Source organism: Anoplopoma fimbria, chromosome 12 (assembly GCF_027596085.1).
Source record: "Anoplopoma fimbria isolate UVic2021 breed Golden Eagle Sablefish chromosome 12, Afim_UVic_2022, whole genome shotgun sequence".
Lineage (NCBI taxonomy): Eukaryota > Metazoa > Chordata > Actinopteri > Perciformes > Anoplopomatidae > Anoplopoma > Anoplopoma fimbria.
In genome coordinates, this window is record NC_072460.1 from 10,143,694 (window position 1) to 10,170,763 (window position 27,070).

Consider the following 27,070-nt stretch of genomic DNA (forward strand, 5'->3'; position numbering starts at 1 on the left):
TGGTGGTTTCAGTTTTTAAGAGTTAACATTGAAGCACAGCATGTTGCTTCTTAGATGTTTATGCAAAACACCAAGGTTGTAATTTCGATGCGAGGTGTCAAGAAGCTATATGTGGATGATTAATGGTGGTTCTCTGTCATGATCTTGCAACTCTGGAGCAGCAAAGTCTACACATTTAATAACCTAATAAATTTGTCTGATTATTGGGATTATCTACGCTATTGTTTGATCCACGGATTATTTGAGTATTCATTTGGTCTGTAGAATATCAGATGACTTTCTTTGTTTGATCAGTAGTCTAAAGCCCAAAGATATTCAATCTACTGTCATAAAAGACAAACAGAAAACTTTTAATTTTTAGAAACTCAATTCACAGACTTTTTGCAATTATTATTCACTTTTGGTTGAAAAAATGAATAATAATTTGGTTGATTAATTGATTAATCGCTTCAGCAATAAGATTAATTTATCTGTGACCAAAAGATGCAAGTGCTTGTTTCACAATGGCTGGCAGATTAAACTCTGTAAAAATAGTGATCACTGGACAACAATCCCGCAACCCAATTACACTGAGCTCTTTGATTTGTTCCCTGCTGCCACCCAACAATGGGTAAGCAAGGAATGACCTGTGTAAAGGACCCCTTTAGAGAAGATCATTTTTGCCCACAGAGTTCAGCATACCCTTGTCTAACTTCCTCGGCACGCAGGTTAAAAAAAGTATTATTTCTTTCAGTTTTCTGAGGGTTTGGAAATTGCCCTATACTGCAAAAGTGTGTAGTATCTATTTTATGCAAGACAAACCATCCATCTCCTTTTTTTGATCACATGAAGCAACAATGGGAAGAGACAAATATCAGAAATGTCTTGGTGTTTAGCAAGGGTTAGGTTTATTCCTCATCAATATGCATAAGGCGTGGGTCGCTTCACGTTTTTTTACTACTTCAAAGGCTCCATCTTTTTTCAGGAGTGGGTATGAATTGTTAAAAATGAGGGTGTGACCCGGGCACCCACTGCCATATTGTTTGAACAGGGGTTTTTGATACCCTTTTAAACTGTTATTAATCCACATTCAGGGTGGTCTCCAAGAAAGTTAAGATCAATGAACTTCAATAAGTTCTGGCAAACTTTTCTGTTCTATTTAAAAAAAATGGACAAATCCCCATTCATAAAATAAGATAAAATAAGATAAGATAATCCTTTATTAGTCCCTCAGCGGGGTAATTTGCAGGCTTACAGCAGCATAGAGTAAAGTTCATGTACTTTTTTTGTCTCTTTTCCTCTCTTTTGCATTTTTAGAGTATTTGTTTATTTATGGCATGGATGTAAAGTAATTGAATATAAATATTAAATAACTTGGAGACCTGTTTGATATCTTAAGCGCATGGAAATCCAAAAACAAAAGATGCCGATGGAATTACTTGATGAGTCGTATTGAGCCACTTTTCCTCTACAGCTGTCCTTTTATATGGCATCTGTAGTGGCAATGTGTCAGTTGATTTGTGAGCATCTTCCTACCCACAACGACTTGAAACCTTATCTTTTGTTTTAGGTATTGATGTTTGCCTACCTTTCCACTGGACAGAGTGAAAGAGAGGTTACAGAACAAAAGGGGGATCTATGTTATAACATGTGCCCTGCTGGTAAGTTAACCAGAGGCGGTATGCAATGACCTTGTCTATTACAGATTTATTGGATTAACCACATATCAACTCATTCCCTTTCTCCCACTGTTTCCCAGGATATCATAAAGTCGGTGAGGATTGTGATGATCAAGTCGCAAAGCACAGATGTAAAGAATGCAGCGATGGCAAATTCACAGCATTAGAAAACTTTGTAAAAGAATGCCATAAGTGTGGCTCATGTGGCAGTAAGTATCTTTTCAAATACCATTATAAAGCAATAGAAACACACACCGACCGCTTGTGGGATATTATGTAAATTGCATTTGACCGAGATACTTAATTGGATCGACATTTTCTTTAAATTAAAATATGATGTTTTTTTGTTGCAGCTAACACTCCGCTCTTTTCATGCTGATTTTTCACTTTTGGGGATCAAAGGAACATTTTTATCTTTGATAAATTAAAATGTAGTGCAAAGTAGCAGGTTTAGGCAATATATCTGAGATTAGAGACTTTGTTCTGTGAAGGCAACGTGTGAATTCATACACTGAATCACATTCCCATTTTAAATCTGTTAAATCTAACAGGTTAAAGGGTCTCGATCTTATTCTACAGCATGTAATCCTCTGGTCATCTTGTTCAGGACTAAGTGTTAAATGCTGTGGATTGAGAGAGAAACACTGTGTTTTGATGTTTTCCCAGATTATGAGGTGAAAAAAAAGAGCTGCACCAGTATAAGTGATGTGGAATGTGACTGTAAGCGGGGATACTTCTCCAAGGCTTCCTATGATTCCAGTGATTGTTCGAGTTGCAGCTGTGACTATTGTAAACGTAAGTGAAGGCAAAGGGAGTTAAAGCGCTAAACTGGCAATCACAGCTGCCATATTGATTATTATCCTGGCTTATTCAATATAATAAACCCTAAAGTGAACATAGAATTCTTTGAACTCTCACATTTTTTCAGACTTTGATCTTTATCCTGACTTCAAAAAGAAGTGCCAGCCCTGCCAAAGGTAGGAGATCTTACAATATGATAGCTGTCTTAAACAGACTTATTTGGATTTAATTTGGTGCACACAAACAGAACATTTGCTTTATTTAACCTTTTTCTCTGTAATACTTACTATCATAATTGTTCCTTTTTTTAAAAATTGTATGATTTATGTATTCTGTGTAAAACATTTTGGCACACTAAATTCAGTATATTTTTCATTCTATTGTTAACAATTTATTTTGAAAGGCTCTTCTATCATTTTAGTATCGGAGTAGATGGATTTTTTTATTATACAGCTTGCAACTAGAGTTAGGAGTTTGTTTGTGTATATACTGTGTATCGCTTTCTCTGTCATGTTGACTTGACCAAGCCTGACAAAAACATCTGTAAGGTTGAAACTAAAGCTGAATCAATTTCTTAGTTAATTGACAGACATCTTTACAGTAAAATGTAGATAATTAATTGTTTCAATAGTTTAATCAAGCAAAAAATTAAACTATTTGTTGACTCAAGCTTTTCAAATGTTATAATTGGCTTTATGCTGTTTAGATTAGTTAAAACATTTTTTTTTATTGTTGGGCGGACATTTTTAGTACACGGACAACTTATTTTTCTTTAACAGCCTTTTAATCTTGATCCATAAGTCATTAATTAATAATTTCAACACTGCACACACATGACAGGATAACAATAGTCAGGTGCCCTTAAGAATCATTGAAACAGTTTTTGCTCTAACTATTCCTTCTGTTCATACTGACCATTGGAAGATCACTTTCAAATGCATTTTTAATCTAAGCAGATAGGGACAGAATCCGCAGGACACAAATCTCCATCTTTTTTGTTACTATGCTATCCCTCCTCTTCAGCTCAGCAGGGAGACACTCTCCAGGCAAACACAAGTTTGATTACATCATTAAGGGACTTTTAACGTCCATTTTAAAATGTAAAATATTTTATGTTCATATGGGCTCCTGACTACTGTTTTAAGACTTAAAAGATAAAAAGCAATGGATAAATGTGTTGTCAGAATCCTGTGTTGTCTATTTTTCAGCTGTTTGGAATCGTCAGAATGCCAGAAGAAATGTCCATTTTCACTTTTTACAAATTCTTCCACGGCTGCAACCACATCTGCATCTGCATCTGCATCTGCATCTACATCTACAGCTGCAAGAACCATCAAATCAAATCATCCTGTTGTGGATCCATTTCCACGTCACTGTTAGTGCTAACTATGTACTGTACTTTAACAAATGACACAACAGAATAACTCACCTTTCCATGGTTTTGTAGTTTTGTGATCCGTATGCCCAAACATACTTTATACTCACATAAGCTGTGGATATTTTAGTAAGTTAGTATTATTCAAGCTATCCTGTGGATCATACAGAGCTGATCAATTAGATTTGATGGGCAGTAGAATGATGTCAGTGTTTCTGTGTGTCCATATCAGCGAATGAAATGCACGGGCTGATTCTCGTGGTGGTTCTGGTGATACTTCTGTTATTCCTTTGGCTCCTGCTGCTCTTCGCCAGGAGCCCCTTCAGATATCCAGACAGTTGTCTCTGCTGGAGCGTGAATAAAGACCTTCAGCCACCTCTCGAGGACCCCAGATTCAACGGTAACCACTGTTGGAATGTATCCAAGCATATTTACTTCAGTACAGTTTTGTAGTTCTTGTACTTTACTTGACTCTGTACAGCTCAAGTTTCAAGTTATTTTAGAGATCAATATTTTACATTAAAAAATGTATGATTAGCTTGTAAATATGACACAGTGTTATGTATTTAACTAAACTGAACATTGAAGTGCTTCTTACACAAGACTCAATCTTTGAAGACAATCCACATTATAATACATAATAATTTGACACCGCCATCAGCCATTATGGCAAAACATTAGTACTTCCAATATATTTTGCTGGAAATATTTTGTACTTGAATGCAGGGCCTTTACTTATAGTAGAGTGTTTTTACTTTGTGGTATTGTTACTCGTGCTTAAGTAAAGTATCTAAGTACTTTCCACTGCTCACAGTAATAGAAGTAGCTACACACTGGTGCTTGGGGGTTTGGTAGTTGGAGAGATTCACACATAGTGGACAAATATTTGTTTGTAGATATGCAGCATTTTCAGTGTTAAACCAAAATATATATTTTTAACTGATTGTCTTGTTTTTAATAAATGTGCTTTCTCTACTGAGCACATTCAAGCAGGAAGCTTACTGATAATATCTGCTTTCCTCCACACAGAACAAAGCAGTCATCAAGGCAGCAGCCCGGACACGCTGGTTTGTGCTCATTTACGCATTTTGTGTTCTGTTGAGATTCAGATCTAGATTGTAGCAGTACTGTAGGTGGACAGTCAGAGGGCTTTGTAAAACAAGAACAAACAAGAACAAAGGTGAAATGTTGATCACATTTTATAGTGAAATTGAACCAAAGCTATGATATTATTTTTTTTGTGATTTAGAAATACTGAAGAATTTCAGCCATCACTCTCTAACATTTAAGAGATGTGGTTGCAACAACGATTTTGATTTCCTCTTTCTTTTTTGTCCTTTCAAGACATTAAACATATCTGAGAATACTCCTATGATGACTCTCAGTCAGAGTCCAGCCATGCCAGAACATCCAGCCCACATCAGTCCTCTAGACGCTGAACACAAAGGTAAGATTAAGTATTTGATGCCCGGCTACAATGCACAGCCTGTGAAAGACTGGGTTGGGCAATTTTTCAATATTTTGTGATGTTTGATGTAACTGTTTCTCTCCTGGTGCATTTAAAATTGTGCTAAAAAATGGACAGGGACTACTTTGTGGCAAACGGCAATTTCATATTTAGGCCATGGAGTTACCCAAGGCTTTGATCTCGGGTTTCCCCTTTAAAATGGAAGGTCAGAGGTCATCTCATGATATGATCACTGCTACCAACAATGATGTCAATAGCATCATAGGAGACATGCATAAAAGTAAAAGGCAGCTCAGAGGTGTTATGATCTACTGAATCAAACAGTAATGTAATCATCACCCCCTTTAAGCAGAGTACATTCCATACTGTGGTTAGATGTGAAAGCAGACTCATATTTATAAAAGAAACATTTTGCTTCTTGAAAGTAATAACCTACTTTCTCTACAACTGCAAAGAAATATTTGTGAAACTGGTCAACAATAGAGTCAAGTCAAGATTTCTTCAGGAGGGGTTATGGAACAATATTTGTGAGGTGAGCTGGTAGTAAAGATAAACTGGTAATTTGAAGAAAGAAGGAGCAAACTACCTCAAACTTCCTATTTGAAAAAAAGAAGTATAGGAGAATGTGAAATAGATACATGTTCTCTGAGATCTCAGAGAGCACGTTTAAATAGATTAGAAAGAAGTTGTATAAAAGGTATGCAATTGTCGAAGGTCTAAATTAGGGCAAAAACTGGAAGTATCCACTCTGCTGAAGTGAAGTGTCCTTGAGCAAGAAACTAACTCCTTTATAGGTGATGGTTAGCGAGTATTGATACTTCAAATACAAATAATGCTGCTCTAACATTGATGCTGGGAGTTCTAGTTAGTTTGGAACACCTACCGATTCAAGGTAAAGTTTCAGTTGTATCTGATTTACCAACTCAATCCCTCAACTATTATCACTATTATTTTTCCGAAGTATGATAATGTATTGTTAAATGTCAATTTGTCAACAACAAACCCTCTCTCAATCACCATCTACCTTTGTCTAACGTCTACCGTCTTATAATGACAACCACAAACATTTTAGTTTTATTGTTCATGGATGCATTTTGATTCATGCAATACTTACTTTCTTTAAAAACAACTCTATTCACCAAGTGGTAAACCTTTTGTACATTTCCTCTGTTTCCTGTTCTCCAAAAGCGTTGGACTCTCTCTTCATCTGAATTAGGCCTCTTGCAAGGTGTAGATTCTTTGTTAAATTATTGCAATTCCAGTGTCAGCTCACAAGGAAAGAGTTTATAATGTTTTGTTTTATTTTATTTGATCCGGTACAGCTTTTTCAGCTTTGCTCTTAGCGTTTAACCCATCTCAACTGCAGCATCACTTGTCATCATGTCACTTGTGCCAAACATCTAGTGACACCTCTGCTTGTTTAGCACACTAGTTATCATTGATCAGCCCTGTGGCCCACAGTGTCAAAGTGGAAACTGGGAAACAGGACGCCCCCTCACTTTTTCACTTTTTTCGTCAGCAATTCAACATTAGAGGAAATGGCAAATCAGATAATGAGTGCACGTCACTTAACTGTGAACAATTTGCACCCGTAAACATCATATTTCAACCTCTTTGAAATTGTCCACATCCACACATGTTCAGATTTTATTTATAGTAATAGAAGTGGGAAAGGTTGATGAAGCCACGTAGATTTTAACATTTCTATTGCTTATTCTCTGAAGCTTTGATTTGATTAGTTTCCTTTATCTGAAGCAAAGTGCGGTAGATCCATGCTTCACTCTAAATAATAACATTTAAATTGTAACTTACTAATTGCCTGATACAGGTCTATGTTGCCAGGTAAACCTCTGAAATTCAAGTAAAATTCTACTTTTAGAACAACTACTGCGTTTCCTGTTTTTCATGACATCACGTTATGGTGTCTGGCACTTGTGATCAAGCTGAAAACCCCCTTGTGTTTGTAGTGCTGTTGGCATTGTGGTAAGGATTGTCTTCTGTATTTCCTTTCATAACATAGACATGGTGGTTATCTCCTCTGCTTTAACTTTCAGGGAAATTTTATTAGGTTGACACATTATAACAAAACTGCACCCAGGTCACTGAATACTAAGTGCTAACTAGACTTCAATAGTACCTGAACTTTACAATAATTAATGTAGTCCTCTTCTCGCATGGTATACTCAAATGCCATTGGACAGTTTCTTTATCTTGATGACCTTTATGGTTTAGTTTGTATCTGGGTTCACAGACAGCAGGCTCTTGTAGCTGACCTTTTCCACAGCAGAGTTTTCAGTGTCCTCTTTTTGTCTGCATTCTCTTCTTTCAGCCGTCAGACAGCATTCGCAATCGGATCAGTGGCCGGCCATCGTCCTCTATGCGATTATCAAGGAGGTGCCCCTGCGTAGGTGGAAGGAGTTCTTGCGTCTGCTCTCGCTCACTGATCAGCAGCTGGAGCGGGTGGAGCTGGAGGCCGGTTTGGGTCTGGGCTCCATAGAGAGGCAGTACCAGATGCTGAGGCTGTGGAGCCAGTGTTCCTCTGCGAGGCTGAACGACGTCTTCTCTGCCTTGCACTACATGGATTTATCTGGCTGTGCCCAGCTCCTGCAAGAAAGTCTAGAGAAGCTACAGCTGGCAGGCCTGAACTGAAGGTTTCACAGCCTGCAGAAGTTACACAGACCATGGTTTCAAAGGGGCATCGCAGGACAACTGAGGCTGCACATGTGAACATTAATGTGTTCAACAGCGGATGCCAGACGTTTCTAACTGTACTACATGGTGCAACCACAGAAAACTGCATTTATGTCACAAATAACTCATACTGAGTAATGTAAATGTATATTGCAATCAAGCTGAGAGTTAAATGGCAGTACAGAGCACTGTGGAGATGCTGATAGGCCCAATTACAATTGGGGTATTTCCACTTTTCCTACATTCTTTAGGTATTTATGTCATCAAATGCGCTCAAGATAAGTGTATAATGTTTCCTTCTTGAGTGCTTATTGAGTTGAGCTTTTTACTTCCAGAATGACACTTAAAATGCAGACTGTATTGTACATATCAGAAATACTGGGTTTGGTGCTTTTCAGAATCAGTTGCAGAATGGGGAAAATGGCTTCCTCCAATACATTGAACAACAACAATAGTAGCATTTTCAAGAAGGACCTCATGGCATGTTAAAGCTCAGGCAGAACTCTAGTAATCAAGGTGGATACTTCATGCGTGCGGTCTCTTAAATGCCAACAGTTGAGGGATGTGGTTTTTCAGTAGAATGCTTAAACATATATTTGTGTTACTCTATGATTGTGTATCTGATAAGAAGGAAGTGGTGAAAAGGAAGAAATGTCCTTCTTTGAATTCTAAAGAAGAAAATATTTATAACTCCAGAAGTTTTAGCATTTAACTATTCAAATTCAAGACTCCTCTTCAGTTTGAGTATTTAATCTGTGTGAACATTTTAGTGTACATCTGTGATGTTTGAGCAGCACATCTTCTTCTCCTTTGAGAATGAAAGTTTGGTCTAACAACTCAGCTACTCATTTTGTTGCGCACCCTTGTAAGGGAAGAATACGTCAGATTTTCAGTTTCCTGCAGATAAATGGTGTCAAGGTGCGGTAGGATGGGTTTTTCCTCACCACACATATTCCATCCAAACTGATGGTTTCCATTTGTGGGGCTGGGGTATCTCACAGTGAGAGTTCCTGACTGTAAAGGACTTTGCAGTAAATTAAGTTATGAATTATGAATGAATGTTTGAATATGTATCCAGGTCTGCGGTTCGTGGCTTTAAATATATACAGTACCAGTCAAAAGTTTGCGCACACCTTCTCATTCAATGGTTTTTCTTTCTTTCTTTCTTTTTCTTTCTTTCTACATTGTAGATTAATATTGAAGACATCCAAACTATGAAGGAACACATATGGAATTATGTGGTAAACAAACAAATGTTCAACAAACCAGAATATGTTTTATATTATAGATTCTTCAAAGTAGTTGAATGTGTCCAAACTTTTGACTGGTACTGTATGTGTGTATATATTTTATAATTATTATTTTAAATGTTTACATTTTGCATATTTTAATACAAAGCTCAATGAGTGGACTATTATACTGACTCTGTTAGGGTTGGGAATGTTATCCTCACTGGAGTCATCTACATGGTACAAATGTGTGACAACATGGTACTGTAAGCCTAAGTCAGTGTCATAATATATAATACAATTCTTAGCCACAAGGTGGGAGTGTTGGCTGAGTGTTTGAACAGCAGCAGCTGCTGTGCAGATGAGCACATCGCCATACAAAGAAAATGAAGGCAGGGTGCTTGAGGAGCTTTTATTCTTGAGGTGGATTAGACCCATCTCATGAATTGCAAATTGCGAACTGCTTCAGCACAAAGAACAGCTGTCCTACGTTGTCCATATTATTCTTTACATAGAAAAAGCATAGATCCCATACAGACCCATGTTGTTCACATTGGCAGTATGCTAGTAGACATACAACCACACTATCAGAAGTTCTGAGAGGGTTCAATAAAAACATTCACGTTGTTTTGCATAGTACAAAACACATGCTTATATACTGCCAAGTAGCTATCATTTCTGATGAGGAAGTAACTGTACAACTGTACTTGTTTTCCAAGCGTTTTATTTACCTATATACCAGTAATATCGGGCATAAAAACGCAATTTGTGTTGATAGAAAAAAGAGGCAGATGGCACATTTTGACATGTTAATGCCACTTTGTAAAAGTCGTCGGAGGGGACGTAATAAACGCCTTTATGGAGATAATGAAACGACTTTTTTTTTTCTCACTTTCACAGCTGTTTCACGATTTCAGTTCCTAGAAGCACTAACATACTACTCATGTTAGCGAACATTGTGGGTTTTTTTTTATCGCCGCCTTTTAAGCCGTTGAAACAACAAGAGGCGTCTCGTTCTAGGGGGTGCTATGGTCCTCCTGCTTAGCACGAGCTTTAGTGGTTTCCATTGGCAACCGGACCCGTGCTCACAGGAACAACAGCTCGCTCATCGGGGGGGATCCCGCGACAACACAGGAGCGCCAGGAGGAGTTTATTTATCTTTATGTGGAGCTAGTTTCGGTACGTTTTTGTTTTTTATCTTGCTGCTATCTCTGTGTCATTCCACCTACCTACCACACGCTTTAAAAAAAAAAAAACCCAAAACTTTGCTGCAGCTTTTGCTTTTGCTGTATGAGCGGACACACCGTGTTGCCCTGGCAACTGTGGGCCGAGAGCTATTGAATTACAAAACATGGGGGCACAGGTTCCTGTTCTGACCTTCAGTAACAGAACATCAGCTGACGACGTCACGGGTTTAGTTTGCTCTTGCGCAGGTTTTTGACGGGTCTGCTTTTGGCAACATAAGTTCAATGAGGCATGGGCTAGAGCAGACCTGGGCATTGTACGGCCCGCGGGATGATTCTGACCGGCCCGCGAAAGATTACATGATAATTAGAAAATAAAACATATTTTCTAATTATCTTATGGGTGGACTAAAACCGCATTGCTTTTATTTTGAAGCCCATTTATTCTCACAGTGCACGCAATCGTGCACGTCAACTGTGCACGTGAAATGCGTGTGATTGACAACCTGTCTTCCTTCCGTGTCACCCCTGAAAAATGCGAAAATGTCGGCTCATGCCAGAACCAGCTTTGTGATAGCCCACAAAATCGCCCAGAACAGTAAGCCATTCTCGGAGGGGGAGTTTGTGAAAGAGTGCATGGTCGAGTCTGCAGCACTGCTATGCCCAGAGAAAAAAGAAGCGTTTAAAACATCCCGCTGTCCCGCCGCACCGTGACGAGAAGGGTGGAGGACATCGCAGAGAATCACAAGTGAAATGGGACACTTGATCTTTTTCTTTTTTTCTTTTTTTTTTTGCACAGTTCTGAAAACATTAAATGTTTAATATAGGCATGTAAAGTCAAAAAGGCTACAAAACTGGGACACTTTTCTTTACACAGTTACACAGTTCAGTGACATGTCTTGTTTATTTTGGCTACAAAGATGATGTGATGTCTTTAGAAAGCTAAGAAAATCCTTGTTTCAATAGTATATGAAACTCAAAATGCCCTTTGTTATTAATGTGACTGAAAATGAGTCAAATGTTTCACATTTTGTTTATCATTTTGGAAATTCTATTTGAATAAATTCTATTTTTGAAAGCTAACCTCACCTTTTAATTGCCAAATAACAACATACACTCTTACCAGCGGTCAAAACAATGCCATTTACTGCTTTTTATATAGAAATAAAATGTATATTATGCATAATTGAGTTCGGCATTTTGGCCCGGCCCTCCAAAATATTTTCAGTTGCTCATTTGGCCCCCTGGGAAAAATAATTGCCCACCCCTGGGCTAGAGAATGCAAGGAATACCCTCTGAACAAGAGGGCTAAGTTTTCACAATGCAAATTTGCTTATCAATTTTTTTGCTAGGTTAATGTTTTCTATAAGACTTAGCTACTGTAAACTGCTTAAAATACACTGTATACTAAAATATAATTGTTTAACAATTCCAGTTTTTATAAAAAGTTTATTTCTTATTTTGCAAGTTTGGTGCGAAGCAGGTTAAGACAAACATGTTTGACTTAAAGTAATGAAGTGTTTCTTGTTGATATAAGACCGTTGCTAAATTGGGTGTTGCAGCAGTACCACACTCACAGTAAAAAAAAACAAATGTAGTAAAATGCTGCTATTTAACATAACAATTTTTGAAAAATAACTTTTTTCCTCATTTCCTGTTTTTAACCATCAGGTGACATCAATGTTGTCATCACTGTGAACAGGTGAAGAGAGACCCAAGGATAGAGAGGGCCTGCTGCCTGACCATGACGGCTCTGGTTCGACCTGGAGTCAGTGTTTCAAAGCTATGTGAGGATGGAGACAAGCTCCTTGCGGTTGGAGAGCTGGGGAGAGCTACCTCTCTCTATTTGTCAGCCTTCAGGACTCACGCAGCCTCCACCGTTACCCACATGCGCAAATTGAAGTCAGGTCTGGGTGGGGTGATCTCAACTTTAGAAGGTTGGCTTGACAGTCACGGGGAGAACCACCCCAGCGAGGGTCTTAATAAAGGTCTCGCAGCTGTGTTTCTCTCCACGCTCTGCCCCAACAATCTGTCGGCCACCATTTTCAAGATGGAGTCTCTCCTTCAGAGTGGCGGGCATGGCTGCGAGGAGATTTTCACTCGTTGCACTGCTCTGCTTGAGGGGCTGCGAAACCCTCATCCAAAAGATGTGACTCACATCCTACTGGAGATAACTCGTGCCCTGGCGTGCTTGTTCTCAGAGCCTCACAGTATCAAGGGACTGAAGCTTTACCTCAAAGCTTACCAGAGTAACAAATCTGAAACCGTCACTCTGGTGAAAAGCAGACAAGCTCAGCACCTACCCCAAATAGTGAAGGCCTTTACAGATGAAGTACTGCTCATACATCCCTCTTTAATATTTGACAGCGAGTGTGCAGTGACATCAAAGCAGAAGGATAAGCTGGATGTAGAGACTTCTGCAACAATTATTGGGTTTTTATTGGCTATCTCACCAGGCAGTACAGAAGTGCAGGAACTTCATGCAGCATACTTGTTTTTGACAGGCAGGTTTGGGGACAGTGCAGATGCGTACTCTGCTGTTTTGCATCATGATTATTGTCAGAAAACATCAGAGGGAAGTACAGACAAGTCATTCCAAAACACTCCTGAGAGGAAAACAAGACTCTTAATCAGTCACGCAGCTGCCTGCTTGTCGGCAGGTGGACGGACTGCTGAGGCTTGCAGGGATCTGGGGGAGGCATTTGAGATACATCCTGCCACTGCCCGGATTTATTTTCAAAAGCTTTTCACAGATCATGGTACAGGGGTGGCCGCTCGCAACCACCTCCGTCAGCAGGCAGAGCGAGGTCTGTCTGGTTACAGAGAAAGAGTCCTCATCCGTCTAGATCTGCGATCCACTGAAGGAGTTGAGCTCCTGGACCCTGTGATCATTCTATTACGGACTCTGTGTCATTTAGAGCCTGACGGAGGAGGTAGAGAGCTGCGGGTACGACTGGCCGACTGTCTTCTCCTCCGAGGGGAGCACAAGGAGGCCCTCTCTATCTGTAGCCAGCTAGCTGCTGCCCGAGGTCAGCAGAGCTATCAAAACACGGTGCAAGTTCTTCGTGGATATGCGCGACTTCTCTCAGATGACCACAAGGGGGCGTTAGACGACTTCCAGGCTGTGATTGAACACGATACACCCCACCCGTCCAGCTGTGTGCGGGCCCTCTGTGGCAGGGGGCTCCTACGCATGATTGGCGGGTTAAACTACCTCACAGCTCTAGACTTTGTGACAGCCAGCAGGCTTCACCCCCAAGAAACAGCACTGACTGTTCGCTGCTTGGTGCCATGGAACTACCGGGGGCTGCTGTTGACTGTTTTACTGGAGCAGGGACGAGTCATGCTCGAGGGGATGGGAGGACATGAATCCAAGTCCAGTTCCAGGGAAGACTCCCAACAGTCCCAGCAGGGGGATCAACCACAGGCCCCATCCAAGAGGGACAAGGACAGATCAGGGTATGATGTTGGTCTCACAACAGTTCACTCAATAGTTCAATATTTTTGAAAGACAGTTTGACATGTCACAGTAGGAAAAGCACAGGTGTAAATAATAAAAGGATGAATAATAAAAATGATGGCTGAATTCCATTTACCTGCTTCGGTTTCAGGGTCCCGGTATAGAGCATGTCTGTTCTCTGTCACACTGTCATGGCTTACTGGGACACTTAGAACTGAGCCATCCTGAATGTTATTATCAGCTGTGCTTCTCCATCATTGTCAAAATGTGTGCTGTGAAAAAAACCTTTGTTGTGTCACCTATCCAAAATCAGAAATGAACTCTGCAATTTTTGCAAAAGGTATTTAGTTCTGCTCATATTTCAGGTATGATCTCTGTTTTAATGAAAATCCTCATTCATGTTTCCTCAATAAAATGTATTTTCTTGGTGCTACCATTTTTCCTGCTCCGTGCATTAGGACTCCTGCTGGTGTCCAGTCTCTGGCTGTGCTGCTGATGGAGCTCCAGCCGGGTGCTGATGGGTCTCAGATCCTGGCAGCAGATGCCTTGTACCAGCTTGGCCGGGTGGAGGAGGCCTACCGGCTTCTTCTATCCATCGGGCCCACCGGTCATCGGGCACCCATCTTGGCACGCCTCGCAGTGCTGCAGCTGCACAGAGGCTTTCTTTATGACACCAATCAGGTAAGTAGGTTTGGGGGCAGTGGGTCCCAAAGTGAGGTGCAGAGGCACCAACGTGTTTTTTCAAGGGGGATCCAGGGTTTGTTCATCGTAATTGGGAACATTACAATTGAATTATAATTCATTGTGAATATTAACAATTTTGTGATTGATGCCATGTGAAGATTTGACAAATGTTTCAATTAGAGATTTCACAATCCTAACTGTAATGTCTGCACATATAGCATACTCAGTTATCCGTTGAAGACGTCTTTCTTTTATTTCCCCGGCACCTAGTGTTACACAGGACACATTCACATGAAAATAGAGAGGCCTGTATCATTCTCATTCGTTTTACTCTTACATTCAGGAAATAAGAAACTACAATGACTCATGTACAACTACTCTTATTAGATTTCATAATTTGTATATGAGTGGAATTAGCCTTTGTCAAACCTGGTGCCACAGCAAATCTATACTTTTCTCACCACACAAACCAGAGGACACAGATACATTTATACAAGAGCTGCATTATGATGAACTACAGTGCTGACCAGCGGTCACAAGAAATATTTCGGCAGTCTAGTTAGCGATAGATTCACAGCATGTTCAGCACTAGAACTTGAAATCAGCTGATTCAGTCTTATTCTTCATCGTTAATAGATTTGAATGTTGAATATTTTTAAATAGAGCAAACTATATATATATATATAACCTAAAGCTAAGAGAGCTGTGACTGTGAATTTGACTTAGATGTAAAATGCATTCAAATTACTTTATTTTGGGGGTGGAAGGTAAATTGGATAGGCGCGGTAAACCATCAAGACATTTCATTTATTTGAGTAGGTGTTATACATTAATAGTGGGTGAGTGGTCTCAGCCTCAAATTATCAATTGAACTGAACTGAATACCATCATTTTGTCATTATTCTGAAATGATACAGTTACAACACAGTGATGTGTCAGGCCAGGTAGCTTAATACATTTACATCTTTTACAGTGAAAGAGATAAAGATTTCATATTTGTCTCTGCAGCTGCTGAAAAAGCTCATTCAGTGCGGTGATACGAGCTGCTTGCGCCCCCTGTTGGCAGTGGCTCAACAGAAGGACCGGGCTTTGCTGCAGGCGCACTGCCACTCTGCTGCAAAACGAATCCTGGAGGGCGCGCGGGAGGTGAGCGCCGTCAGGGAGGCTGTGGCATATCTCTCCATCGCTATCATCGCCTCTGGTGATTAGAACATGATTGATGAGAAATGGATGTTTGTTTTTGGGCTGATTCTGATTGTTGACTTAATAAATAGTGGGTAATACTTTAATCTAGATAGGATTAGTGGGATGAAGAGAAGGACTGGCCGAACACAAAACAGCTAGATTGGCTCTGTATTATTTAACTAGAAGATAGCCAACTTGTGCAGAAGCAATTATAACACATACATAATCATACAAAAATCTCTGTTTGGAATATAGAAATGAGAAGTTGAAATTGTTAATGCTGTGGACATTGTTTTTCAAGGTGGCGAGGCAGCAGAGTCTTTGCTGGAGAGAGCGAGGTGTTATGTCCTGCTGGGCCAACAAAAGACAGCCATCTTTGATTTCAGTTCCATTCTAAAGGAGCACCCAAAACACATCAAGGCTCTCTGTGGAAGAGGCTTCACTTATCTCATGCTGAACCAACCAAAGGTATTCTTGAGTTGAAACACTGTCAAAACATAAAGCTCAGAGCTTGTACAGTGTTTTAAACATTCAATTCCTTTTCTGCAGCCTTCTCTAGACTTCAACCTGCACTAGACATTTTTACACATTTGTTGCTGCAACTAGCAGTGAAATGTCAATGTATAGGGACATCTGTAAACTGCCAGTATCACGCTTGTTGACCAACGTGGGCAGGAAAAAAAGAGACAAACGATGTATCATTTCATGTTGGCAGTGAAGTCAACAAACCTAAAAAAACGAATGGGATCTACACGAATGGGATCTACAGAGTGCTCTTTTTTTTTAACAAACATTAACATTTTGGCTGATAAGATAGATGTATTTAACGTAGAAGTGTCTCAAGCAGCTGCAGGCAATATTTACGTTCAGTGTAAATATAAAATTCAAACTGCTTCTTCCCCTCAGGAATGCACTCATGATATCCTGGCAGCACTTCAGATAAACATTGACATAGTCACCAAAGACATCCTGTCACTTAAGGACAGTGCACGGAAGCTGGTCTGTAATTGGCTGCATCAGTTCTGTCGGACCAATCTGTCAGAAATCCTACTTGCTAATGCTGTCCCCTGCCATGAAGAGCATCTCCGAGAGGCTTTTCTAATTGGTGGCGCTCTGATGAGGACTGACTACAGAGACCCCAGATGGCATCTCCTCAATGTGGACACACTCTTAGCCAAAGGTGAGATGGGAAGTTTGCCAAACTAGCAGCAGAAATTCACAATGGGATCCTTGATGTCACTGGAAATGGTCTGGTTGGAGATATTAATTGATAAAGAGAACCACTGAACTTGGTGCCCCTTGTTAACAGTAACCTTTACTCCTGATTCTATGGCCCATCGGGCCCCAGGTGAAGTCAAGGCAGCAGGCACTCATCTGTGCCAGGTGTTTGGCCAGGAGCCAAGAGATGCAGTGGCCCAGGCCAGGATGGGTGTGGTGGAGGCCTGGCAGCAGAACTACCGCAGCGCAGCTCGCAGGCTCAGCAAACTGACTGAAAAAGATTCGTCCAGTCTGGTTTTCTTGCTGGCCCTGATCCCATTCAATCACCGAAAACGCATGGCTCAGGTAAGCCTGAACAATATAGCAATATAGTCGAGTGTTGCAAAAATAATTGCGGTCTAATTTATGGGTTTTCTTCAGTCTTATCACATTAAATTGAGCTCCTCTGTGATTCTGTGAAGTGAAGCTCCTGGTATCTTTTCTTAAGATAATTTCTTATTTTTCATGCAAGCATTTTTGCTTTAATCTCTTCTGACTAAAGTTTTCACATGGTATCATTTTTATTTACTTCACTGACTTTATGGTTTAATACAGTGCAGACTAAAATATATAAAAAAAGTAAAAACGGTCGGAAACTACAGTGGGACCTCCATCAATTTAGGAGGTTCTCTCTGAACGTATCCCAATGAATATTTCATATGCTTGAAATGGACAGTAAGGATGGAAAAGTATGCATAAGGTTTGATGATGGAGAGCATCAATAGATAATTTCACGAAACTTAAAAGACAGGGCAACAGCATCTTTCCATAATCTGGCTAAAGAATGGTAAGTAAGTAAGTAAGTAAGTAAGTAAGTAAGTAAGTAAGTAAGTAAGTAAGTAAGAGTATTTGTGTGTCTATAAATTGCATATTAATTGCTCAGCTGCATATTGTAACAGGCTGCAGCACAGGAGGCCAGCAGTGTGTCATCAGGTGACCAGTGGGATCAGGCCCTCACACTCCTGAATGTGGCAGTACAAGCCGTGGGCGATCACAGACTCCAGTATCTTCGCCAGCGGGCTGCCTGCCTCGCTCAGCTGGGCCTTCACGAGCGGGCCATAGCTGACCTGGACAGAGTTATCCAGAAACACAATGGACCTGACTCCAGCAGCTCAGAAGATTACCAAGTCTGGGCAGAGGACTTGTGTCGACGAGGCCGCAGCCTGGTGCTCTGTTCCAGAGAAGGAGCGGCTCTGGACGACTTCAGTCGGGCCTTGGAGCTCCACAGGACCCAGGCCATCCAGTGTGTGGAGGCCGGTCTGGGGAGGGTGCGTCTGGCTGAGTGCTTCCTGCGAGGGGCGCTGCAGCACTATGGGGAGCAGCAGCTCAATAAAGCCTGGACAATGATTGAGTGTGGCCTCGTTGTGGACAATGAGAACGCAGAGCTCCGCAGATTGAGGGCAAAGGTCAAACGAGAAGTGGCCAGTCCCTGCAACGTCAACTAGTGTTGAAGAACCGAAGCTCCAGCTGAGCTCACACAATGTAGCCATGCCAGTGCCCGTAGGAACGATCTCACTGATTCCACAATTTTAAAGCACGTTTGATGTTTCTTTGGAGGTTTCTAGCGTAAACAACAGTGTTTGTTATAGTATTCATCAATAACGTCATAATTTCAGCAAATCAATTTATTTGATATGAGAGGAGAATGTGAAAAATAGCTATTTTCAACACCAAGGATTGATTGAATGTTTTATTATGCGGTATTTTATGAACAGACTTTGGCACTTCATACATTTTAGAATTGAAACATCAGTATTTTAATTATTGTGGTAATGTGAACAAAGCTTGATTGTGATGATCAATATATGATATTAAGAAAATCACGCAACGTCAAATTAAATATAGTTTAATTCAAACAATCACACCTAGATAAGATATATAAGAAAGTGCCTCATGTGCAGGTTTTATGCTTTTGAAATGGAGAAGGCACACTTTTCTTTAATCATATCCATGACAGAAAACACAATTTAGAACACATCAATACAGGAAAACAGAAATAAATTCTTGAATTAAAGCATGCTTAAACACAAGAACAAAATCAGTACTTTAGTTCTCTTCTCAGTGCACCTGAAGAAGGACTTTAAAAGGTTGTTGCATTTATGTACCTGTAACTTGACTAGAAAAGCTACATGTACTCTGGTATTATGCCAACAGAGTAATGTATTGTGGTTCCATGTTGCCGAAGTAGGATTTCTCCCACTCACTCATGAGGTCGAAATGCAGCGGGCGATCACAGAAGTTGCAGGAAGCTGTGGCCGGGCTGTTGAGCAGGAGCCCCGCCTCCTGCCACACCTCCACCAGTTTCTCTGTGAATGAAACATAGACACACAATATTTATGTCTCTTTTACTTCACTGCCTCAGAATTTAATCACTGCTCAATATAGCAAGCACAAAACAAGGTTATAGTGTTTAGTTTAGCTGCTAAGGCACAACAATTTAAAGTTCTCCACTGAGTATTGTCATTTTTATTGCATTGCAGTAAATGGTGACACATTGATGCCAAGAGACCTATATGCTGACAAAGCGAAGAGTCTCACCAAGGAAAAAACTGTCAATCACTTGTACCAGCCATTGTCCTCATTTAACTTGATTGGACATTTACTAGAACAACTCTGACCTATTTTCGGTAACGATCCCCACACTCACCCACAAAGTACTCCATCATGGCGGGGTTGTGATGAGGAGACGGAGCCAGCCTCAGCAGCTCCTCACCCCGAGGCACTGTGGGGTAGTTGATGGCCTGAACATAGATGTTGTGCTTCTCAAGCAGGGTGTCACACACCTTGGTGTTCAGCTCAGCGTTGCCTACCTAGAAAATGGTTCGTGAGAGTTGATGTGAGCCGTTTAGTGCCTGCTTTTTATTAAACACAATAAGGTCATACATGTACAAATCTGAGCCATTAATGTGATTAACTGGGCGAATGGAAACATTATAGAATTGTATGTGTTTCCTTAAAATCATACGATACATTTGTAAAATAAATTACAAATTCATTAATTTAATGTGCATTTAAATGATGCATTAAAAACATGATAGTCATAAATGACTTTTAAAATTGTATCACAAAAAGGAGTGTTTCACAAAAAGAGTTAAGTTTTCTTAATTTAAATGCAAATTGAATTATTTCAGTGGCTTCTAATTGCTTTTTAAAGATTATGAATTGGATCATAATTAAACACTGAAACAGTCTAATTATTTCGGTGATACACTCCAGTCTCCATATGTTCTGTACTTACAGAGTTATAGAGGAGTAGACATTGCAGATGTTTTAACCTGTCACGATATTAAACACTCAGGTGTTGTAATATCATTAACGACGGCTCTGTTCCATTTAAGTGTCCCAGTAAGTCAGGACAGTGACAGTTAGGCAGCAGGCACAATACCAGGACCCCGAAAGTGAAGCAGCTAAATGGAGTTCAGCCATCATTAATCTCTTTACTTAGACTTGTGCACCTTTTTACTACAGTGACATGTCAAATGTAAAAAAAAAAAAAGACCTATACACTGTACTCATAAATAGGCTGAAACTTGGATGTACAAAATGGCATGTGTCTGTAGGTTTATTAAACATCAAAGAATAAGGTTATGCCTACAATCTTAAGGTAGATACAGAGGAATAATTGTATAAGTGCCAGAGTTGTTCCCTAATGATGTAATATGCAAATACATTGTCATCCAGTTCAAGATAATTATCCTTGAGAATTATGAGATAAATTGCATTGTTAATATTTCTTTGGACTAGAATAGAAAGAGGAGGAGCTCGTGGCGTGAGATATGGTAGAGGAGGCAGCAGCAGTGTTAAACCTTCTTACCCGTATGGGGATGATGTGGCTGGGACAGTTGACCACAGGTAGGCCCTTGTCCATCAACACCTGCCTCATGTGTTTGACGTTCCTCTGGTGAGATCTGCGAAGCACCTGCCCCTTGGGGCTCTTCAGGACGCGGACAGACTCCAGAGCTCCAGCCAGGACCATCGGGGGCAGGGCAGTGGTGAAGATGAAGCCAGCTGCGAAGGAGCGCACCGTGTCCACCAGGGCGGTGCTGCTGGCGATGTAGCCTCCAACACAGCCAAAGGCTTTGCCTGGAATAGCAACAGACAAGTGGTATGTGAGGTGAGGAAATAATCAGTAATGGGAGGTGCATTCATTAAAGTACTAATATAACATAATTAACTTGAGTATTTCTACTTTCACTTTACTTTCTCCACTCTACTACATTTCAGAGGGGACAAATGTATGCCATGCATTTACTTGACAGCTTAAATATGCATTGTTGCAGATAAAACCCAACAGTATATCAATTTGTTAAAATAATTCTGAATAATATTGACTTTTATTTAAAATATATATTTACTAATGAGACTTCTGATCCTGCATATGTATTTTTACAATGTGGTATTGATACTTTTACTTAAATAAAGAAATCCAATAAATATTTTTATTATTACACTTGTGTAATCATTATTACACATTTTTACATATGCATTATTATGCACGGCACATTTTTCAACGTATTCTGTTGATAATGATAATAAGCTTACCCTGTTATTCCCATAAGTCTCAAATATGATAATTTTATTGAGATAAATGATATGATAAATAATTGATTGTTGTCTCTGTGTCAAATAATTACATCACAATAATGTATCAAATTGTATCATGAGTTTTGTGTATTGATACACCATTATTAATTTGCAATTTCAGTTTGAGCTTGTTTTTTACTTTATTGCCAGGAGTTGTAACCCAGGATTAGTTTACATGATTTTGACCTAAAACCCTACAGTTGTCAAAAAGCGACACACTGCCCAGACTCCCTCACGATAGTTTTATCGGTACGACCAGAGAGGGAGGAGAGCCAGCGCCTATCTGATAAAACCTCTGCTTCCTCTGATGAGAGCCCACTCCTCTCCTGCACTCATTTACCAGCTCCAGAGCAGTATCATGCTTGTTTAGAGAATTTTGCTGTCGTGTTGGCAATATGACAGTGTCAGTTGGGGCAAAATGGGAGTTTGGCAAAGAAAAGAGGCACTTGATCTAAGATAGATGAAGCCGTTTGCCTTGCCCTTTCAGTGTCTACTAGTATGTTTCATCATAACTTTGAAAACAAAAAAGGGATGAAACAAAACTGTTGGCTTAATTGTCAAAGGGAGATGAAGTTCTTCAAAAGCTACTCACCTAAGGTCCCAGAAACAATGTCAATCTTGTGCATAATGTTGTCCCTCTCTCCCACTCCAGCTCCATGGGCTCCGTACAGGCCCACAGCGTGAACCTCATCAACAAACGTCAGAGCTCCATGACGATGAGCAACATCACATAGCTCTTCCAGAGGACATATTTCACCTGAAAGCCCAAGAGAATAAGTTGTTATCATAAAAGCTTTGAATATACATTATGCAAACAGCAGTAAATGCATGCTTCAAATGTCATCACTGTGTAAGATCTAGATACTATATGCTTCAAATGAAAAATCATTTACACAGTTTTTTGTGATGGTGTTTTTAAGAAATCCTCCTGGATTTGGTCATCCATTCAGTCTACTGCAGTTTTGTGCTTTATGGAGCTGTCAGCGGTATAATATGCCACAGTGAAATAAAATTGAGGGGGGAAAACTATTTCCTCTCATAGAGAGACAGTGATGAATGACAAATAATGCAGGCTGAATAATTGTAGGCTGTAGAAATATAAATCCTCTAAACCTGGCTTTCACTCTATTAGCTATGAAATATGAATGTTGCAGATGGTGATTGTTGCTAATTTCTAATATACAAACAGACTAAGCAAATTTGCAAGTGGCATTTCTTCTCATGAATGTTACTTAACTTCAGATTTCTCTGACTCGTATGTCAATTTATGTTTCTTTTTTTTATCTTAAAAAGACACACATTTATATATATATATACAATCTCCTCCATCACTCAAAATGAACATTTCATAGTACTCACCATCCATTGAGTGCACAGTCTCGAATGCCACTATTTTAGGTGTCTTGGGGTCCGAGCGTTTCAGCAGTTCCTCCAGGTGTCGGCTGTCATTGTGGCGGAAGATGAAGCGATTGGCTCCGCTGTTCCTGATGCCCTGAATCATCGATGCATGGTTTCCTGCATCAGAGTATATCTCGCAACCTGTGTGCCACAGTGAACAAACAGTGAGCCCAGGGGAGATAACATCCCCCTAAACAGTATCAATCCTCAGATCTCAAACTACAATATTGGTCAGAGGTCAGTATTCACCTGGCAGCATCTTAGCCAAAGTGAAGAGGGTTGAGTCATTTGCCACGAAGCAGGAGGAGAAGGCCAGAGCTGCGTCTTTCTGGTGTAGCTCTGCCAGCTCCTTCTCCAGAGACACATGGAAGTTACTGGTGCCTGAGATGTTCCTGGTCCCACCAGCTCCTGCACCGTGCCTCTCCACAGCATCTCTGAGAACATCCATGATAAAACATTCGGCTCACATGATCTAATGCCATGAAAGTTTCCCCATCTTTCAAACTCATAAATAAAAGTTTTTTGTATTCAGTAAGACAGTGATACTAGATTGAACCCCTCATTGACATTTACCATCTAAATACAAGTGGTGCAATTACAATCAAATGAGACAGATGAGACAGATTCAGGACTTGTTACTGGACTTGGACTTGACTAACATAAGACTTAATTAATTAGATTAGATTAATTTGACATTTGCCTCCTTTAGTTGAGTGCCAAGACCTGGCAGCAAAATCATTGAAGCCTTACATTTTGACCTGATGCAATAAAAAAAGTCAGTGACAGGGAGGTCCTTAAACACAATACATCTAACAAAAATAATTATTAGGCCTCTTTGTTAAAGGGCTTCATCTCCATCTATGTAATGAAGACACTATTAAGACAGCTTTGAAAGAAAATGCAGTCAGACACCTCAAGTACTTCCAAATGACTTTGAGTTTTCCTACTTTTTCCAGAAGACTTACAAACAAACAAACTTTTCCTGTCTCTATTTACCTGATAGCGCTGAGGACCTGAGGGTGCCGACTCATTCCCAGATAATCATTGCTGCACCAGACGGACACCTGGGAGCCTTCTCGCCCAGGGATGGAGTAATCCTCAGCAAAGGGGAAGTCCTCAGCTCTCCTGTTCACAGTCTTGAAGACTCTGTATGTGTGATCGTTCATTTTCTCAGAGATCTTGTCAGCGAAGAAGCGATCATAGTCGTAGCTGGGGCCAACTGCAGAGGTGACAATTGTGATTTTGAATCAGTGACTGCATTCGCTGAATAGCTAATCTAATCTAAAGATACATGTATTACTTGGCTGCATCATATTAAATAGTTAACTTTAGAGATGTTTGAGCTAATTTCAACTAAAACTCACCCATGTTGTCTTTGAGGAGGTGGGTGACAGTGTTAGTTTGGGCTGATGTCGGGAGGATTGCATCCTTGAAACCCTTCAAAAGAGAAGTCATCAAACCTGTGAAAGAGGAGTGCAGGTATGTTAGTGTGAGATGTTACTCTTTTGTCTTGTATGTTCGCCTCGTCCTCATCATAACAGATGATAATTCTTCCTACCTTCTTGGACGTCCTCCTGTACTTCAGGGCTGGCTCGGACCATCCCAATCTGAGAGGTGACAAAGGGACAGCCCTTCGATACAGACACGGCCACCTGGGTAGCAGTCTGAGCAAACAGCCTCCTTTGGTCCACTGTGGAAAGTCGGTGACTCTCCTGTTTGCCGGATGAGACGCTCACCCTGGCCTCCAGAGAGGCTGTGCCGCTCACAGTGATCTGGCGAGCGATGATGGGGCATCGATCGGCCAGAGACAGCAAGGCGAATCCAGTTCTCCTCAAAGCTGGCTTAGGCGAAGACTTTATGAAGGGGCAGTGATGAAGGAAGGCCGCCATTGTACTGCAGCTGTTCTTACACTGAGTTATGACAGATGACAGGAAATTCATTTTATTCCCCAAAACCTCCAAGGCGTATGCATTACATCTGTAAAGTGTGTGAATTTCATAGCAGCCAGGATGTGTACATTTTTTTTTATGTTTTTGAGTTTGCCTTAAGAAATTGTTGCTCAAAACTCAAATCTCATCCAATTTTACAGTCAGTTTATCAAAATGTAAAGTGAGGATGGCTGAATTTGAAAATCCCATCATAGTTTACTAAGCTAAACATGTTCAGAGGGGCCAGAAATGTTTGCAGTGGCTGGGTTTAGCTACAGAGAGTCGGTGCCTCCTCCAGGGTGCGGCAGGTTGGTGCTGCTTATCTTAACTCTGCAGGCGCTCAAGTACTGACGTCACCAGCTGAGGCTGATATCAAATAATCCTCTATAGAACACAGAAGGGATGAATCTACTTCTTTTGATAAATAACTTTTATTTCCCTGCTGTTTAAAGTTTCTTAAACGCAGAGGACAAAATTAATGTTGGATGTAAATAATATGAACCAAATGATGACAAATAAAAAGGAATCTAGATTATAATTTGCAGATGAAGACCTCTATGTGTAGTTTAGTTTAAAAACAAAGGGCGGCTGTATCACTTCCCTAACAACCTCCTGCGGTCAGCAAATAAGGCAATTCTTGGAATCTGTGGCTTTGTCTTGTGGTTAGATGTTATCTTTTCGCTGCTCTGTCAAAGACCAGAGTCTTTTTAAACACCACATGCAGGTCAAAAGTTTTATCTTAGTGATGTTTTTGTTGTTTTTGAATACGTTTTACTATTAATCATGTGCAAAAAAGAAAGACACATATCCTTTAGTTAGCTATAGGCTGTAGTATCCACATCTCCTGATTCTTCTAATTGACTGTCAGAAAAAAGTCATTTAGGGATGTGTGTGTACAAATTACAATTCATTCATGTAGTGTGTTGTCTACTACATGGATGAATAAATAAAGCATAAATTGATGTTAAAATGTATGATATATTCCTTGCTGTAAGTGTCATCTAACATAAATATTGTTATATGGCAGTGTATTTAAAAACAACACAGATTTTACTAATACTCATGATAGTAATACTACTAATACTAAGAGTGAAAATCGTAATAGTAATGCTGATAACAACAATAAATAATAATAATAATAATAATAACAACAACAACAACAACAACAATGAAACAGATAGTAAGTTAGGAAACTCACCTGTTGACCTGCACTGAGGACGAACTTCAGAACAGCAAATAGACAGAAGGTCAGAAAATGTCAACAGTTATTTGTCAGATGTTGAACAGCATTATGCAATCAGCTCTTCTGGTAAAGGTCTTAGCTTTAGGGGCCACCCAGGGAGGTGTGTGTATGTGTGTGTGCGTGTGCGTGTGTGTGTGTGTGTGTGTGTGTGTGTGTGTGTGTGTGTGTGTGTGTGTGTGTGTGTGTGTGTGTGTGTGTGTCCAGTATGGGAGGTGCAAATATGCTGATAGGGTTCCATTAAGGTTGCATCACTCTCTGTCATGTAAAATGACTTCATTGTGGTCAATTTACTCTCAAGTATGAGTTGTTGAAACAGTGATGCTGTATTCTCAAAAACATACATGTATATTAATCATATTGATTCTAAGGTCACTTTAAACTCGCATTGAAATATTATACAAATATTCAAGTGAAGCTTTAGGTACTAAAAATCATATAATAAAATACTTTTAGGGATTATAACTATTTTAACACCACCACAAATACATTGTTTTTAACAGTTAATACCTGAAAATAACAAGGTGGTACAAAATGTTAACAAACACTGGTGTTTCATTTTTACTTCTTTAAATTAACCAAAACACTGAAAAAGAGGACGATCTACAAGGTAGATAATAATGAGAATGAATATGAAACAACATTTAGGTAATACTGTCTAAACTAAAAAGGTTTGAATTTAAATCAAACACCATTACTAAACTCTAGTCAATGCTGATCTATAGAAGAAACCATAACGTGCATTTTTGGATTGATGGGGAAAACAATACTGAACGGAAATGCTATTGACTCTCATTTCATCCCATAAAAAAATAATAAACAGTGGTTTGGGATTGGTTTTGGTTATAGTCATATATATAGGACTATATCCCCAATATAGTATACACACATATATATATATGTGTGTGTGTGTGTCTGTGTGTGTCTG

At 39.9% G+C, this 27,070-nt stretch overlaps 2 protein-coding genes across 2 annotated transcripts; one reads left to right on the plus strand and one right to left on the minus strand.

Annotated features, from left to right (window-relative positions):
- Positions 1-1,627: 1,627 nt before the first annotated feature.
- On the plus strand, positions 1,628-8,197 carry si:ch211-112c15.8 (tumor necrosis factor receptor superfamily member 1A). Its single transcript, XM_054608658.1, is given in 9 exon segments — positions 1,628-1,640; positions 1,739-1,753; positions 2,587-2,635; positions 3,668-3,834; positions 4,067-4,234; positions 4,864-4,901; positions 5,179-5,281; positions 7,632-7,933; positions 7,935-8,197. Coding segments are annotated over 9 exon segments (936 nt in total). The 3' UTR covers positions 8,016-8,197.
- Positions 8,198-18,667: 10,470 nt separating this feature from the next.
- alas2 (aminolevulinate, delta-, synthase 2) lies at positions 18,668-26,227 on the minus strand. The gene is made up of 10 exons (XM_054608818.1): positions 26,101-26,227; positions 24,533-24,884; positions 24,339-24,434; positions 23,971-24,193; positions 23,224-23,408; positions 22,936-23,115; positions 22,169-22,333; positions 20,807-21,075; positions 19,640-19,802; positions 18,668-19,298 (listed from the first exon to the last, which is right to left on the minus strand). Exons 2-10 carry the CDS (start codon positions 24,861-24,863, stop codon positions 19,135-19,137), a joined length of 1,776 nt encoding a protein of 591 aa, XP_054464793.1. The 5' UTR covers positions 24,864-24,884; positions 26,101-26,227; the 3' UTR covers positions 18,668-19,134.
- Positions 26,228-27,070: the final 843 nt, after the last annotated feature.

Excerpts from the sequence above, each read along its gene's own strand:
- alas2 (XM_054608818.1), bottom strand. The coding sequence starts at position 24,863 with ATGGCGGCCTTCCTTCATCACTGCCCCTTCATAAAGTCTTCGCCTAAG. Across the intron at positions 23,409-23,970 it reads CAGGTCCTCAGCGCTATCAG|AGATGCTGTGGAGAGGCACG; the intron begins GTAAATAGAGAC and ends GGATGTTCTCAG. Across the intron at positions 19,299-19,639 it reads CATGATGGAGTACTTTGTGG|AGAAACTGGTGGAGGTGTGG; the intron begins GTGAGTGTGGGG and ends TTTCATTCACAG.